General features: G+C 43.9%; 1 protein-coding gene and 1 long non-coding RNA gene across 3 annotated transcripts in view; one reads left to right on the top strand and one right to left on the bottom strand.

Moving 5' to 3' along the window:
• The window catches only part of CDH23 (cadherin related 23), a 366,100-nt gene that overhangs the window by 320,583 nt on the left and 27,696 nt on the right, over positions 1-17,821 (top strand). For both annotated transcript variants that reach the window (XM_081913082.1, XM_081913083.1), the window contains exons 36-44: positions 914-1,135; positions 1,266-1,385; positions 3,718-3,898; positions 11,064-11,197; positions 11,822-12,031; positions 13,607-13,714; positions 14,545-14,647; positions 16,020-16,145; positions 16,917-17,120. In XM_081913082.1, coding sequence (XP_081769208.1) covers positions 914-1,135; positions 1,266-1,385; positions 3,718-3,898; positions 11,064-11,197; positions 11,822-12,031; positions 13,607-13,714; positions 14,545-14,647; positions 16,020-16,145; positions 16,917-17,120 — 1,408 coding nt within the window. The remainder of the gene's footprint in view (positions 1-913; positions 1,136-1,265; positions 1,386-3,717; positions 3,899-11,063; positions 11,198-11,821; positions 12,032-13,606; positions 13,715-14,544; positions 14,648-16,019; positions 16,146-16,916; positions 17,121-17,821) is intronic.
• On the bottom strand, positions 3,781-9,181 carry LOC309370953. Its single transcript, XR_014168759.1, has 3 exons — positions 8,976-9,181; positions 7,052-7,183; positions 3,781-3,894 (listed from the first exon to the last, which is right to left on the bottom strand). It is a non-coding gene; the product is annotated as an uncharacterized lncRNA (long non-coding RNA).

Raw genomic sequence — 17,821 nt, forward strand, 5'->3', positions numbered from 1 at the left:
CTCAATAATGCTTGTTAAACAGGTTGTCTGGAAGCCCCCTCAGTGTCTCTCAGAGGCACTGCCAAAATACTGTTGCCTATTGCTTGTGTTGCTTGCTTGCTTAGAATGCCTGACCAAATGTCTTATTTAATTCCTTCTGTGGCTGTGCCTCCTGGATAACATCAGTTGATGTCTTGGACAGGCTGGATGCAGAGGAATGGTGGGAGACACCAGCTGGGGAACCCCCAAGGGAAGAAGACTCAGAACCAGGGGATGGGTGGGACATCAACAAGTGGTTAGAGGGAGAAGAGGGAGCAGACTGGGAGGAGGTGTGAGAAGCTGAAGAGGTAGCAGGATTTAGTGAGCAGGAAGAGTCTGTAGCAAAAAGAAGTCCAGAATCAGAGTCAGAAGAGGAGGCTGGAGACGAGGGAGCATCAAGAGGCAGCAGTGAGCCAGGCTGGTGAGGAGGTCTTCCCTTCCTGCAGTGACCAGCTCCACTTCGCCTTGGTCTGCCAGAACCTGGAGAGGTATGAAGAGGGTGGAGCAAAGATAGACAAGATGAAGGAGCCTCAGATTGCTTGGGAAGGAACCAGGGGAGGAGGAGACTTGGAAAGCTGTTGGAAAGGTGGGGACCTTCCGTCCTCATTGGGGCAAGATCTGCTTGGAAGCATTGTTGTGCTCACTCTGCCTGAGCTGTTTTGTTTCTTTGAATAGAGCATTAACTTCACTAACACCCTGTGAGTTATTGCTGACCTCCTCCAGACAGCCACCCTGACAGTTGACCATGGCATAATCTTAAAGATGGATGTATTTGTTAACCTCTGGAAGCTTATGGAAATGTGTGTGTAGGCTTAAGTGCATGGCTCGCATCTAGACACTTTTATTTTTATTATTATCCTTGCATGATTTTGAATGTGTCAGTGTTTGCTCACAGGCTACTACCACGGTCTATGTCACCGTCCTGGATGAGAATGACAATGCTCCAGTATTTCGGCAGCAGCAGTATGAAGTCACACTGGATGAGGGCCCCGGCACACTTAACGCAATCCTTATCACCATCAATGCGGTGGACCTTGACGAAGGGCCAAACGGCACAGTTACATATGCCATCACAGAGGGGAACATCATGGGCACTTTTCACATAAACAGCACTACGGTTAGTACACTTTCACATCGCTGTTTCACTTTGCACAAAGGTATTGAGCCCCGGTACCCAACATTCCATGAGCATACGCCCTCATTGCCAAAAGCTAATGTTTCCCTTTTGTTTTGGCCTCTCATTTTAGGGACAAATCAGCACAATGAAGGAGTTGGATTATGAAATCAGCCACGGGCGTTACACACTGATCGTCACTGCCACAGACCAGTGTCCAATCCCTTCACGCCGTCTCACATCCACCACAACAGTACGTATCGCTTCCGGGATAACGGATAATGAGTAGCCATCCAAAAGCACTTCCAGATGCTGCTTGCATTTCCAGAAGCTAAACCTCCATAACATGCAACAGCTAATGAGATTAATGATCTCCCATTCTATGAAGTGTGCACAGCAAACTTCTTGCTCTCTCCTTTTTTGCGTTCTTGCATGTTCTGCAATTCAATTGCTGTTGCGTTATAGAAACCGTTTAAAAGGAGCAACTATATCTGTGGTTCTCAATAGGAGGAAATTCCATGGGAAGAACATACTTCTCTCTCACTTGTCTCCAGTATTTGGCAAAGAGGGAAAATCACTGCTGGACACCGAATTTTAAGAAATATGTTTATGGTGGACCATAGAAGGGCAACAGAGATGGTGAGGTATCTGGAGACCCTGTGAGAAAAGTGTAAAGAGACATATGTTTAGCTTGGAGAACAGATGATTAAAAGGTGACAGGATTGGCCATCTTCAAATATTGCAAGGGTTGTCACATGGATGATGGAACCAATAGGCTTTCTGTTGCTCCAAGGGGGTGGGACCCCAATCAACAGGTTCAAATTACAGGAAATGGATGTTCAATTCAACATTAGGAAGAATTTCAGCAATGGAAGCTGATGTCCTTGAAAGCTGATGGTGGAGCCTCTCCATCAATAGAGGGTTTAAAAATATATATTTATATTATGTTGCTACAATAGGTAACAAAAACCATTATACACTAAACATGCAAAAAAGGAAAGGAAAGGGAAACAAATAGAGGTCAGCTGTCAGGAATACTGCTGCTGTGGCAGAACAAGGTGACCTTTGAGTTACCTTTTGACTCTAGACTTGTGTAGCTCACTCTTTGCTTGCACTTTCCACCTGCAGTTTCCTGAAGGCTGTTTTGCTTCCTTGCTCAAGGAAGGCCATGTGAGAGGTCCTTCCCTTTTTTTCTCCTCTGCTTTGAATCTGCTCACTCTTATACTAATGAGAAGTACTACCTAGCTCCGTTATTTTTGCTGCAATGTACATACGGGATCAGTTTCTGTATTAATGGCCAACACAAAGATATCATTATAGATTGTTGCGTGCGGCACCTGTCCGTGTGCAGTGACCCGCATGAGAAACGACATGGTACGTGCACTGTAGCACAGCAAACGTCCAAAAAGAAAGCTTCGCAGCAGTGTGCTAAAACCTAACGTGGTGAACCATTGCATGAATCCCCTCCACCCTGCAGTAACTGCTGTCACAAGGAGTGGATTAAAGGGGCTTCCATGCTGCAGATGTAACAGAGCAGGCATCATATTGGAGGAGACACTGTTGTGCAAGTTGCTGTTTAACTCCACAATTGCAGGCTTCTACAACCCTGTGCCACTTCACAGTGTGGGTGTAGACAGGCAGGGCTTATCTTGGACTCTGCATAGACTAGATTAATAAGTCACAAGGGCAGCTTCGGAGTTTGAGTGGAAATTGCTTGCCCACACTGAAGAATTCCTGCAACCGCAGTCATATTTTCAAGTATTTTCCAAAAATCTTGAGGGCTAGAATCAAAGTGCACAGCCTAGTAATGGCTTTCTCAACAGGACTGTGCAACTATGAGGGTTCTTCCATGATCCACTGGTTGGTTTATAACTGCCATAAAAGCAACTGAAAATTAAGTCTTATCAGGATAACACGTCCTCTGACTTGCAAGCACCCTTCTTTCTAATCAGTGTGTGGAGATGGGTGAGGCTACTCCATGCTGAACGACTCTGTTGCCCATTCTTCATTGCTTAAGTTTAACTATGTGCTCAAGAATGAGGCCTGCCCTCCTGAACAGTTTCCAGAGTTGATTCCAGGCACACGTTAAGCCCTACCTTGTTCTCCATGGTTCCTAGAATAAACTGATTACAGCTGCAGCAGCGTAATAAATACCAAACAGCCGATTGCACCGAGTTCCCAGGGTGTGCTTGCATCTGACCTGGGCCCGATCAGGGTTCGACCTGGCAAATCCTCGTACAAATTTACCTTGTCAAGAAACATAGCTTTGCAATTACACTGGAATGTTGAGTTTCAGATGTCCTTTGTTTTGCCAGTCTGTGCAAAATTCTTTTAAGTCAGAGATGGATGTCATTGGATGCCATTAATTTCTGTATGAAGGTTATTGAGAATGCTTGTGTTTGTTGCTGCAAATAAAGAAATACAGTGGGGGAAATTGAGATAAGTGAAATGAATAAATAAAACTAGCAGTACTATACTGGTGGTTGTGTACAAGATGGCTGCAGGTACTCGATAACAGGCTTCATAGCTTTTACTTGTTGTTTTGGCTGCGTTTGCAAACTGTTCTGTGTGTTTTTTGTCTTAAGGTGTTAGTGAATTTGAACGATATCAATGATAATCAACCAACGTTCCCACATTCCTATGAAGGGCCCTTTGACATCACAGAAGGACAGCCAGGGCCAAGGGTGTGGACTTTCCTTGCCCACGATGGAGACTCGGGACCCAATGGACAAGTGGAGTACAGCATCATCGCAGGGGATCCCCTTGGTAAGTGGAAAAAGAAAGAGAACAGGAACTCTTGAGTTTGCAGTTCTCAGCCCGTCCAGAAAATGCAGTGTGCAGAAATCATCTCAGGGTTAGTAGCACAAGACAAGGAGTCAGTATTCTGTTTCTGCCTGGGCCAGTACTTCCCTATGCAAATAGCATTTCTTACTAAGGCTTAGTTTCCATATGTGTGGAATAAGGTCAGTGTCCTCTTGTCTAAGTCACAAGTAAAAGCTAAAAAGAACCAACTGAATGAGTTCTCTGTTTCAACCCCGGATAACTCTGGTCTAATTCTATTCCTGCCACTAATTCACTGGGTAGACTCAGGCAAGTTGCTGTCCATCTGCTTCAATGAAACAAAAATATGTAGAGTGGGTGTCCTTGTGGCTTATCTCAGAGAGTTTTGTGTGGAGGAATAACAAAGCACATTGCGCATCAGAAACACTCTGGAAATGATGAGCGGGTCCTACCCTTAGACAGATGGTGGCAGCTGCCTCAGGTTTATGGGGGAGAGGACTGGATGCCCCTTAGCTGTTCCTTCTGGCCTCCCTTGGCTCCCTCCCTTCTGGCCTCCCTCCCCTCTCCTGAGGCTCCCAACTCTTCCTCTTCTCTTGAGCCAGCAGCAATTATTCTTGCTTTGCCACTGACCTGGGCTGGCTGTGTTGCCTAGTCAGCAGCCGCATTATCACAGTATATTGCAGAGAAAACTGCTGAGAAAGGTCCCTGTCAGAGCAAGCTCTCAGGTGCAGCTGCTCACTGAATGTGCACATGTGTGGCCCTGTTCATGGGATGCACCACTTCAGCCTTTGGCTGAGCAGGCCACAAGTAGGTGCTGGGTGGAGTGGTGAAATAGCAGGGGAGAGGTGTTGGGGGTTCAAGCTATATATGCCATGCCCCTTGCCCTTCACTTCCTAAGCTAGCCTGCTGCCCTCAGGTCAGATGGAGGATGTTGCTCCATTGCCAGCACTGAAGCAAGATCCCACTTCCAGCTCTGTGGGTTTCTGTATGCAGAACAATGGTGGGGAAAGGTTTCATCTTGTCCTTTGCCTCAGGCGGTGAAATGTCTTGGGCCAGCCCTGGTGATGAGTAATAGTAATTGCCGCAACGATAACATTGTTATGAGTATCTTACGTTTCCAGTGCTGCTTTTTCACATTTGGCTCCTTGGTACAGTGGTCAGTGGCACTGTGGTTTAGTGGCCAGAGTGTTGGGCTGGGACAGGGGTTGCAAACCTGGCATCTGCAGAGGCCTTCCTTGCTGCCCACAGACTCTCCTCCCACTGAAATTAGACTTGGAAAAAGCCAATAAAAGCCTTAGTTTAATCTTCCTTGTTGCTAGGAGGAGATTCCACCTGGGGAGGGAAGGTTAATTCTTGCTTTCCTCAGTTGCACCCTCCAGGAATATCACATCCCTCTTCCCATTAGGTTTGGGAGGGAAAGTGAAAGCACTTTATTCCAAGCCTAATTGCTGGGGGATAGAGGGGAATGTGTGTGTGTGTGTGTGGTGTGCACAACAGCTTACGGTATCTGGTTTGCCAGTGTGCTTACAATTCTCAAAAGACCAGCAACCCATAGACTAAAAACAGAGACACCAGGGTTCAAATAAATCCCCAGGAAGCTCACTGGGTGACCTCAGGGCAGTCACTGTCTTGGCTGTGTACACACTGCTGTGTACTTTGCCGTGCAGTGTGCTTCCACCACTGGTTTGTGAAGTCATGTATAACAGCCACAATCTACGCTGTAGCTCCTTGAGAAATACTGTGTGTTGGTGTGTTTTTACTGCAAACCAAGCAGATTTGCATAAAGTTGGGCAATGACAGCCTTTGTGTGAGACGCTTTGGAATCTCTGCAGTGTCATACACTCAATCTGAATATGAGGCAGATTATTTCAGAGTACACAAACTTTTTGGTGGAAGAGAAAGGGAGGAAAGGCGTGTGGAAAGAATCGCCTAAGAATAGTTAATGGGACATTTCAAAACTATCCCTTCAAGAGGCCTCTTTCTGAGAAGCCGAGTGTCTACATCAGGAAATCCTGTTACAGGCAGCATCCGCCATGAGAGGAAACATTGCAAACCTGTTGTACTTGCCCGGCTAGAAGATCCTTGAGGTTTTGCAAGTTCATGCCACAAACAACGCCCCCCCCCCCAAAGCAAGCAAGTGTGCTAGAAGGACTATGAAGCTTGGCTAGGAAGGGATTGAATACCGCTTTGCACTCTGCTCTACGGAGTCAAAGAAGTCTGCTTGAAACCTCTCAAGCTTAAAAGCTGGATGTAGATCCATGCAGCATATTTACTTGGAAACAAGCTCCACTGTCTTCATGGGGGAGGCACCCTCAGATAGGAATGTTTAGGGTTAAAGCCCTGTACCTGGTAGCAAGCCCCACTGTTTTATGTATGGCCCACTTGTGAGTAATGTAAAGGTAAAGGGACCCCTGACCATTAGGTCCAGTCGTGACCGACTCTGGGTTGCGGCACTCATCTCGCTTTATTGGCCGAGGAAGCCGGCGTACAGCTTCCGGGTCATGTGGCCAGCATGACTGAGCCGCTTCTGGCAAACCAGAGCAGCGCACGGAAACGCTGTTTACCTTCCCGCCGGAGCGGTAGCTATTTATCTACTTGCACTTTGACGTTGGCAGGAGCAGGGACCGAGCAACAGGAGCTCACCCCGTCTTGGGGATTTGAACCGTCGACCTTCTGATCGGCAAGTCCTAGGCTCTGTGATTTAACCCACAGCGCCACCCGTGTCCGTGTTACTCACCCGTGTGAGTAATGTACACATGTATAAAATTGCATCATTAATCAGATCTAAATAAATACATCATATGTCAACATAACCAACATATCAGCAAATTCTTGTACAGTCATACCTTGGATCTCAAACACCTTGGCTCCCGAACAAATCAGCTCCCAAACGATTGAAACCCGGAAGTGAGTGTTGCGGTTTCCGAACATTCTTTTGGAAGCTGAACATCCAACAGGGCTTCTGATTGGCTGCAGGAGCTTCCGCGCTTTGGTTCCCGAATGTTTTGGAAGTAGAATGGACTTCCAGAATGGATTCCGTTCGATTTCCAAGGTACGACTGTATACTGATAGAGGGCAGGAAATGTATTTCATTCACTTTTAGGGTCTCTGTAGCATTGACTCTTGGATAGAATCTACCTAGTTTCAAGCTAGGGGAAGGAACCATGATTTTCAAGCATCACCGTGAGTGGATTTGAGGAAGGGTTGTCTTCTGAAAGTGTCCATCTTAGCCAACATCCTCAGGCTTCCTAGTGCATTGTGGGCCCCTTGCTGAAAGAAAAAAGGCCGCGTTTAATTTTGTGTGCCAATAACAAAAAGAATAAAAAGTCCCATTAGAACATAATACAATTCAGCTGGATTTTAATTAATCATCTTCAGTTCTCTGCTGGTTTATTCATGGCCCCTAGCAAGAAAGCTAAAAGCAGAAAGGTTTTGCAACACTGGGACATTAGTAGGCCTGAGGAGAGGAGGGAAGTTCCCTAACTAGGTGTACAATAGCCAAGTGCAAATTGTGCTTACAAGTGTGAACACTCAGCTAAGATTATTTGTTTCCTTTTCATTTATTCAATTTGTCAGCCCTTTATCTTGGCCAGGGCGACCTAAGGCAACTTAATTTTATTGGAATTTTATTTACAACATAACACAACCCCAACAAATACACAAATCCACCCTCATTAAATGTGAACATAACATGCAGTGAGCATAACATACAACAATACAAACAACCAAATAAAAGACTTCTTTTATCCTGTATCTGGCCTCCTTATTTACTTCTTATAAACTGTTTCCTTTATGAAGAATTATTAATATTTTTCTGATTATAACTTAAATATCCACAAAGTCCCCTGCAGACATTAATCGAAACAAGTCCAGGTATTTATTTTAGGGCACTGTTTTGTGAAGTATTCTCTGCATGTTCCCCATGCTTTTTGAAACTCTTGTCTAGTGTCATCTCTAATTGCCTCTGTTATTCTAGCCAGTTCAATATACTCTAACAGTTGGTCTTGCCATTCCTTTTTTGTTGGCACAGTTTCTTTTTTCCAGTTTTTAGCAGTTAGGATCCTTGCCGCTCCTGTGGCATAGAGGAATATTTTCTGATCTTCTCTTGCTATACCTGTGTCCGTTATCCCCAGTAGAAAAGCTTCTGTGTTTTTCATAAAGTTATACTTAAACATTTTTTTAAGCTCGTCATATACTGTGTTCCAGAAGCTTTTGATTTTTTCACAGGTCCACCAAACATGTATAAGTGTCCCCTCTGTTTTACCACACCTCCAGCACAGATTTGTTTTTGCCTTACACATTTTAGCTATTTTGGTAGTTGTTAAGTACAGCACCATCTATAAAACATCTTGATTAGGAGGGAGGTTCCCTAACTAGGTGTATGATAGCCAAATGCAAATTGTGCTTACAAGTGTGAACACTCAGCTAAGATTATTTATTTCATTTTCATTTATTCAATTTGTCAGCAGCTTTATCTTGGGCAGGACAACTTAAAACCAAACAAATAGACAGTAAGCTCCACACAGATACATTCAAACCAAGAGGAAATAGAAATACATTAAGGGACGTCATATTGATTGTGGGTCTTCTAAATGGAAGACTAGGCTGTGAGCAAATCTCCTGGTTTTTATTGGACCAGAACTGCAGGGCTGGTGGAGAAGGTGGGGAGGAGAGAGGCATTAACCCTTCCCATCAATGCCATTTTTCTGCTCTGGATGCTTCCTCAACCCATGTTTTCCTCCATAGGGAAAACTGGATTTGTTGTTGTTTAGTCGTTTAGTCGTGTCCGACACTTCGTGACCCCATGGACCAAAGCACGCCAGGCACTTCTGTCTTCCACTGCCTCCTGCAGTTTGGTCAGACTTTCTATTTATATGCAAATAGGGCTTAATTATTATTATTATTAAGATTACCAGATGAAATATTTGTAGCCTCTCTACTGTGGCAAGTGCATGTTTTGACAGCAAAGCCATTCAAAGTATTCTTTGAATAGTAAGAATAAAAAGGACGAGGCAAATGAAGTAATTGTGAGAAAACTGGCTTGGACTTCTTCTAAACAAACCATGCTCAAGACTGCTTTCATTTTCAGTTCTTGTTTGGTCAAATGCAGAAACAAACTGACTCTGTCAGCCGCATGCACTCAGTGCCAGAGCACAGAAGCCTTACTGGATTTGGCTCCAGAGTGCTGTGTGGAAGAAAAGCAGCATTTTGTGACTTTTTAGTTTAGGAGGGAAAAGAAAGTGGCTGGGAGCGTGATCGGCATTTTGGAATTGATGGATGGTGTGAAGAAATCATCGGATAAAGAGACATTTGTCTGTCTCTCTCTCATTTAGTGGTGGGACTGTGGGTAGACAGCAAAGTGACTGGATCATAGGCCAGGAAAGACAAAAGAATGAATGTGTGACTTTCAAAAGGATTAGATAAATTCATTGTCTTACCAACAGCTGTTAGCAAATTAGCTAAATGAAACCTCTGTGCCAGAAGGTAGGATACTTCTGAATATCAGATGCTGGAATTAAATGGAGAACGACCTTCTTGCTTTGCTCATAACTGCCAGAAGCTAGCTGTTGGTGAAAACAAAATTATGGACAAAATCATGGGTTGCCAACGTGGCACCTGCAGGCAGGCATGCCCCCACAGAGGTCTTTCCTGGTATCCCTAGGCTCTCATCTCCAGATCCCTACCCCCACTGATATCACACTTCTAGCCAATAAATGGCTCCTAGTTGGAGTCTGTGTGCTGTTCCTGGAGGTTGCAGCTGACTCTCCAGGAAAATCACCCCTACCCACACCACCATTAGGATTCGCAACAGTTAGAACACTTTTTTCAAGCCTAATTGAATTAATGCAGTTGGTTCATTGGGGAGTGAATGTGGTTGCAGTGTGCACATAATTTTGTGGTGTGTGGTGTCCACAACTGCTGGCAAATTTCCCCCATAAGCCTTGAAAGGTTGGCAAATTCTACTGGACTGATTCATCTAGGCAGTACTGGTACTTATATTCTAATGAGAGACTGAGGCTACAATCCTATACAGATTGTGGCTTGTTGCATACAGGCGTCAGTGCGGGGTGCAAGGAGAGAGTATACTTTCTACCACTGCTCAGATTTAAGTAAATAGAGTTCAGCATTTCATTTTCACAGTAATACGTACCAGGGTATTAAACAATCTCCAAGACAAAACTTGCGGGTGGCTCTGTGGGTTAAGCCACAGAGCCTAGGGCTTGCCAATCAGAAGGTTGGCGGTTCGAATCCCTGCGACAGGGTGCGCTGCCGTTGCTCAGTCCCTGCTTCTGCCAACCTAGCAGTTCAAAAGCATGAAGTGCAAGTAGATAAACAGGTACCACTCCGGTGGGAAGGTAAACGGCGTTTCCGTGAGCTGCTCTGGTTCACCAGAAGCGGCTTAGTCATGCTGGCCACATGACTGTACGCCGGCTCCCTTGGCCAGTAAAGTGAGATGAGCGCCGCAACCCCAGATTCGTCCGCAACTGGACCCAAAGCTCAGGGGTCCCTTTACCTTTAAGAAAAAACTTAATTTACCTGATGTGGCTAAGCCCTGGCCCAGGACACAGCCCCCCAAGGAAATTCTCCCTGCAACACCCCACCATTTGGGGGGGGCTAAATAAAGAAACAAATAAAGTAGACAGTGAGGTGGGGGGGGACTTTAAACTTATCTCACCAGTGTGACATCCTGATAAGGATGTCAGTTGTCTTCTCTCTGGTCATCAGATGGATCACTTCACCTCAATCAATCAATCATTTGATATCAGATTGATCACCTAAGACCTGGGGAGCATTAGGATGTGTTGCCAGCATGGGAGTGCTGTAGAACCAACATAGACACTGGGAGATCACCAGCAACGTTCCTCTCTTTCTGCCTGGATCTTGTGGCCTGATGACAACCTGATAAAGAGCAGATACACAGTCCCCTCTCAGACTAGTATCTACAGAAGTGCATTAGGTGGACTTCATTGATCTGTTTTCAGTGCACCTTCTTGACCATCTCCGTTAACACGTTTCCCCCTGGAAAAGGAGGTTGTGAGAGCATGCAGTGCTCTTGGGTGCAGTCTTCCATGGTGCTCTAGGCTGGCAAACCTGCCCTGCTTGTTTCTCCTGTGCCCCTTAAGCATCCTTGTCTCTATCTGTCTTGCAGGAGAATTTGTGATCTCTCCTGTGGAAGGGGAGCTACGCGTGCGGAAGGATGCTGAGCTTGACCGAGAAAACATTGCTTTCTATAACCTCACCATTGCTGCCAAGGACAGAGGGGTGCCTCCTCTCAGCTCTACTGTAAGTGTTTGTGGTCCAGGAGCCACACTGCAAAGATGAGGTTCTGAATCCTCCATGGGGGAGAGGTGAATTGTGCAGGGGTGAGGAAACAGAACTGTACCTGATTAATGAAAAACCTAAGGAGGTATTGCCTCTATTCAGCCATATGGGGGAAACACCTAGATTGCCATGGAAGAATCCGTGACCAGAGGAGAGAGACGGTGGAAGAGGACTGGAGGAAGTTTAAAATCTATCTTAAGAATTGTTGTAAAATTTTGGAATGTTAAAATGTTAAAAGGTATGAGATATAGAATTATAGCGGTTAAATTTGAAATATGAGAAAAACTTAAGGAAAAAGAGTTTTGAAATTGATCAAAGATTTGCTAAGAACTAACATGTTAAAATTAGGATGCAGCGAAGGGGAGGCTTGGGGAAGTCACATTAGTGTTAGTCTGTGTTGTTTTGTTGTTGTTGTTTTTGTTTTGTATGTTTCTGTTATTGTCTATGTTGGTGAAAATGAATAAAAAAATATTAAAAAAAAAAAAAGATTGCCATGGAAGAACCATATGGACAATTCTTCTTTGTATTAATAGTCTCAGGCCTGTTTGCCCCTCTCCTCATCTGTCTCCTTTCTTTTTGCTTTAGGTCTTGGTGGGAGTGCGTGTTCTGGACATAAATGACAACGACCCCGTCCTCCTCAACCTACCCATGAATCTCACTCTCAGTGAAAATGCTCCCATCTCCAGCTTCGTCACCCGCATCCTTGCCAGTGATGCTGACAGCGGCAGGAATGCTCTTTTAACCTTCAGCATCACAGCAGGGAATATAGACAATGCTTTCTACATCAATGGCACCGTAAGTCTCTCTTTTTTTAACGTTGGGATACACAGCCTCCCATGAAGATCTCAGTAATCAGGATTATTTATGTGTGGAAGGTAGTCCTTCAGATATCCTGGTTCCTACCCATAAAGAGCTTTATTGGGCCTCATCAACACTTAGTACCGGGCCTGGGAAACTTAACTGGAAACCAGCTTCTCGATAAGGATATACATGCTGCCTTTATGTGGCCCCTGTTGAGAGCCTGGCTGCAGAATCTGGGACCAGTTGTGGTTTCCCAGTGCTCTTCAAAGGCAGTCCTAGGCAGAGCACATGGCAGTAATCCAGACATGATGTCACTAAGGGATATCTCACCAGTCCAAGCCTGCAGTCTCCACGATAAAGTGCAGCTGGCATACCAGCCTGAGCTTAGAGATGTGCACATCAAACGTGGGCTTTATTTATTTGATTATTTGGACTTTAATCCCACCCAAAGGCTCAGGGAAGGCTTGCAGGTGTTAGCAACATATATGGATAATGCGCATAGTTCCACTCTCTCCTTTTATTTGCTTCAACATCTGGGAGATGTCTGGAGACCACAGTGCAAAGAAAGTATATAACTTGCAGCATGGCGTTTGCCACTGGGAGGCAACGGGGTGAAGGCTTCCAGTGATCTTAAGAGGCTGGCATGTGTTTTCTTTCAGCCCTGCTGCTCCAGGTCTACAGCCTGCATGAAAAGAAAAGCATGACTTCACACTTCATACTGATTTGAATTTCAGAAGTGTCCTTTAATTTGAATGTACTCATTGTCATCTTTCCACCTAGCTTTAGATACCTGAGCTCTATTCTGCAAATTGCGGAGGGCCTACATCTTTTCTTTTTCTTTTTTAAGTTACATGGGTCTGAAGAGGTCATTGGGTCTGGAAATGCACTTCTCATTTGCACTCAAAACCAATGGGCAGTTTTGAAATAATTGGTTTCACTTCTTTTCCTTCGTTGCCGCTGCACAGATCCTCAAATCATAGCCCAATTCTGACTGCTTGAGTCAATGTGCAAAGGCCTCCTTTCTTCCAGCCATAGGAAAAAAGTCTGCGCTTCCTACTAATTTCATAGTATGCTGGTGGTTGGGCTGAGAAGAGATTCAAATAACAAATCCCTATCTGAAAACAACAGCAAGCACCTTTTGATAGTAACATTAACCTCTTAAAAAAAATGATATCAGTTCAACCCTGTGTATTCACATGCAGCATTTTAGAAAAGCATTTTAGCAAAGCTACCTCTCAGTAGCTTTAACTAGTCATCTTCAGGCCCAGATTTCAGGGTACAAGGTCTTTCTTTTCTTTTTCTTTTTTCATTTGCTGACTCCTGTGTTCCAAAGAAGAGGACTTTCCGTAACAGATTCACCTGGTAGAATGGAATCTCTTTTTTTACCCTGGTTAGAACGAACATAACCTGTTCTCACTTGCCTGAGCAGTTAGCACAGAATCATGGGTGCTGGTCCTCCCTACTTAACGTTTCCCCATCACTGGCATTTGGCAGAAGGAAACAAAACAATGCAGTTCCATTTATTCCCCCTCTCTTTCCCCTTTTTTCCCTTTCCTGTCTCTTCATCAGACTGGCATCGTGTACATAAACCGCCCGCTGGATAGGGAGCGGGTGTCCAAATACAGCTTGACAGTGACAGTGAAGGACAACCCAGAAAATGCACGCAACGCAAGGCGGGTAATTATACGCAGTTTTCTGACTTTGCCACTGGGGTTTACTGAGAGCATTTCATGTAGCACGGCTCTAGCTAACAATCAAAGGCGCAAGACCCAAGCCTGAAACTTTGCTTCCTCAGTTTTTCTTCTCAGACACAGAATCCAGAATATTTGCAAAAGCACTACAGCTCTTCATTCAAATGTTCTGTTTCATTGTAGGTCCTTCAGTTACCACTCAGTAGTTCCCCTCAGCCCCCTAAAAAATGTGAAGGTACCTCACAGAATGGACATAAAATGTTTTGATCTCATCTGCTTGCACATTATATAATTGAGACAATGCTGTTATAAGAAATAAGACAAAAAGGGTATTTTCTGAGTCTCCAGGGGCCTCTTCAATGTTAACTCAGAAACAAAGCATACTAAACTTGGTATAACATGGTAGATCTAGCCATTGTCTCCAGAAATATATATGTAGAGGATCTATTGCACCACTGTACTGGCTCCACGTTCTCTTTGGGTACTGGCTTTAATGGGAAAAGCACCCTTGTAATAGTACCTCATGTGCATCAGGTTCAAACAGCGCATACCTAAAGAGAGGCAAATGTCCAAGCCTGAACACCTTTGAGAGCATTGTATATGACCTACCTGTTTGAATTGGCCTCTAGGATTCAGGCTTAAGTCAATAAAGCAAAGCTCTTGAGCAGCCTGTAAATCTAAACAAAACCTTAAAACCCCCGAAGAGATCAGTCTGTATTCTTTAGCAGTCGTGATGCTTGTGCGAAGGAGCCCCTCCTAAAGGCAACTGCAGCTTCTTTTGTAGTCATTTTGTCCTTTTCGTTCACACCACTTTAGGATTTCGACTTGCTGGTGATTTCAGTAGCAGATGAAAATGATAACCACCCTCTCTTCACTCAGAGTTCCTACCAGGCCGAGATCCTGGAGAACTCCCCTCCAGGTATGTGTTTCCTCTTAACACATTCGAATCTCACAGCTTGCAGGTGGTCCCTTTGTTCAGCCCAGGTCTTCTGTTGTTAATGGGATTATATTTTATTTTTTACTTTCGAACAATATTGTGTTAAAACAAATCACGTGGTGACTTAAGAAGGAAAAGCTGTTTAGGACATCTCAATTTCTGAACACTGTTATCTGTTCTGCCACAACATCACTTGGCATACACTTGCCTCTTTACAATCTTCTCCAACCACTTTTTCATAAATAGAGGAACTGTCCCCCCCCCCCAAAAAAAACCCCACCCAGATGCAAATCAAGTGAGGAAAAATTCATCTGATGTTAATGGTAAATGATCAGAACCATCCTCGACCTGGAAAAAGCAGATAGCAGACTTAGGACTCTCAATATGTCACATATAGTGGAGGTCAAAGAAATTGTTTTGCATTAGTCATCAAGAACCTAGAGCAGCTGTTGTATCAGAAGATGTGCTTAATAAAGTTGGGGAGCTGTGTTTGAGAAATGCTGGAAAACGTAAATCAAATTAAACCTGGTAAAAGTGGATTTGTTGGAAATGACAGGATTTTTTTAAAGAGTTGGATGCTTTCTACTATGATCGCTTTTGTTTTATACAGATGCTATCCGTTTTCTGTGGCTACTAAAATACCCATAGTTCTTTTCTCTGTTGTGAAATGGCAAAATATTTTTATTTGTTTCATGAAACCAGTAGTTTGTGATTTTTATGAACAAGCTTATGAATAAGTTTTAAGACCTTCTCTAACTCCCTTTCTTAAATAATAATAGCATATAAGAAACTGACTGTGAATTAGTGTGGTCCCATTTGCTGAGGCCAAAGAAGTGTACATATCAGAATTCATGTTAGCAAGTTTTCCCCGGAAGACATTGGCTGTACTAGTATTTCTTATCTTCCAGACCATGGGTTGGAGAAGGCTTGGAAGATCATTCCTGATTCTCCAGACCATTTGTTTGAACTTTAAATACTTTTAGGTTTCTGCCAAAATATTTATACTTCAATAAACCAATGTCCTTGCATTGCATCACTCCCTGATAGTATGTGAGTTCAGAAACAAGAGGAGGCAAAACTCCCACTAAATGTCCTTTTCACTTCAATATTCCTGATGAATTGTGTGTGTGTTTTCTGTTTTGTTTTAGCAGGGCTGTAAGGCGTCTCCCATGGGGCTTCTTGATTCAGTCTGCCAAGGCCTCACCAGGCACTTCTTTTTTGTCTCATGCTTCATAGGACCTCACCCTGTTTCACCCATTCATTATTCACTGTTAATCATTGGGGGGGGGGAGGGAAAGGAGGCAGTCTATTGATGTTATCTCTCTGATTGAATGGCCTCCCATGTTCAATTCAGGAACTCGCATCACAGTCCTTAATGGGCCAATTCTAGCTTTGGACAACGACCAGGGCATCAATGCTGTGGTGACGTACCAGCTCCTTGGGGCAGCGACAGACCTTTTCAGCATCAACAACAGAACAGGTAAGAAAGACATACCCGCTTAGCAGGCAGGCATACCCCTGGTCTGGGGTGAGGAGGTAATGGAATATTTGCCCTGGCCAATAGGAGAGCAGGCCAGAAATGAACCTTGGGCTTTTTTAAAGCATGTGGAGAAGATCTGGGGTTTTGTGTGTAGGGAGTATTTTCTGTGAGGAGCATTCCATGTTCCACCTCACCTACATGCGAAGCAGGTACAGCCTTGCAACTCGTCTGTTTGTATTATCGTTGTGGGCAAGCTATTGAAAAGACTTGCATAAACAAGCTCATCAGTAGTGTCAGCTTTTGTTTACCCAAACAATGAGTGAGTAAACGGGAGGCCAAACTGGAGGGCCCACTCTTTTATACCATGGCCTACTTTCGTTCTTGAGTCTTGTACAACAGTAGGCAGAACCTTTTGACAAAACAGTCTGCTACCCTACCGACACACCATTTTGGTGGCAAGCTCTACATGTAGTTCATACAAGTCACATGGTGGTGTGGGTAATGGGCTTCACTGGGGAAAATTGTTGGGAGGTGACACGATATGGTCTCCAAGTAAGGAGCTCTCCAGACTTCCCTTTTCCTTTGCCATTTGTTACAACTTCCAAGTTCTGGTACGCCAATTTCATAGAATCGTAGAATTGTAGAGTTTGTTGCAGATTTTATTTTGGCAAAATGAGATTTGCACTCTGTGGAGCATGGTAGAAATTTGGCTGCACATGCCTATAGTTGGTTCCTATCTTTCCTAATGGAATCTTTATTCATAATTTCCAGGGGTTGTTTTGGTGAGGCCAGGCCAAGTGATAGACAGAGAAGCCTTCTTGAATCCGGTCTTGGAATTTCTGCTGGTTGCAATGGATATTGGAAAGCTGAACAGCACCGCTAGGCTCACTGTGACCATTCTGGATGATAATGACAATAGGCCAACTTTTCACCCGGCACTGTTGACTGCTCACCTGCTGGAAAACAGCCCTCCAGGTCAGAATGAAGGCAAAGTACAAATAAACTAGTGAGACTAAGATGAGGCTAGGTACTGGGATTTCTTAAAAACAACAACCATGCAGTGATAATTGAAAATGAAGTATGCAGTCCAGGAAATCAAGAGATAAATTTGCAATATTCTACATCACTCTTAGGCCATTTATGGGGAATACGAATATTAGGTTGGATCCCCATTTAGTCATGCTTAGAGTAGGTCCAGTGAAATTAGTGTGAAGTCTGGATCCGGCTGATTATGTTTTTCTTACCTTGCTGATAAACACACTTGTATTCTGGACACAGACAGACCACTGGAGCAAAATTCCAGTTAACAAAGGATCACATTTTTCTTTTTCTTTTTTTGCTCTGTTCCCATAAATTAGCAAATAAGGAAGAGACAATTATTTGGTTTTGTGTATATGTGTTTAGCTGGCAGTCACTACATAGTTTGCCCATCGAAGAATGTACAAAGTGTTCGTCACTCTTTAATGTTTTAATGCTAGAGTTCACATCTTGTTCAGGTCACCTATATGGCCTACCTTCAGTTCACCATGAACATCCATATTGTCCTTTATGCAGCCCATTATTATTATTATTATTATTATTATTATTATTATTATTATTTTGCTATACTGTCCTTCATTACAGGGCAGATTACAATATAAAAACACAAGAATACACGCCATAGTAACAAACAAACC

The sequence above is a fragment of the Podarcis melisellensis genome, assembly GCF_964234715.1.
Source record: "Podarcis melisellensis genome assembly, chromosome: 5".
Classification (NCBI taxonomy): domain Eukaryota; kingdom Metazoa; phylum Chordata; class Lepidosauria; order Squamata; family Lacertidae; genus Podarcis; species Podarcis melisellensis.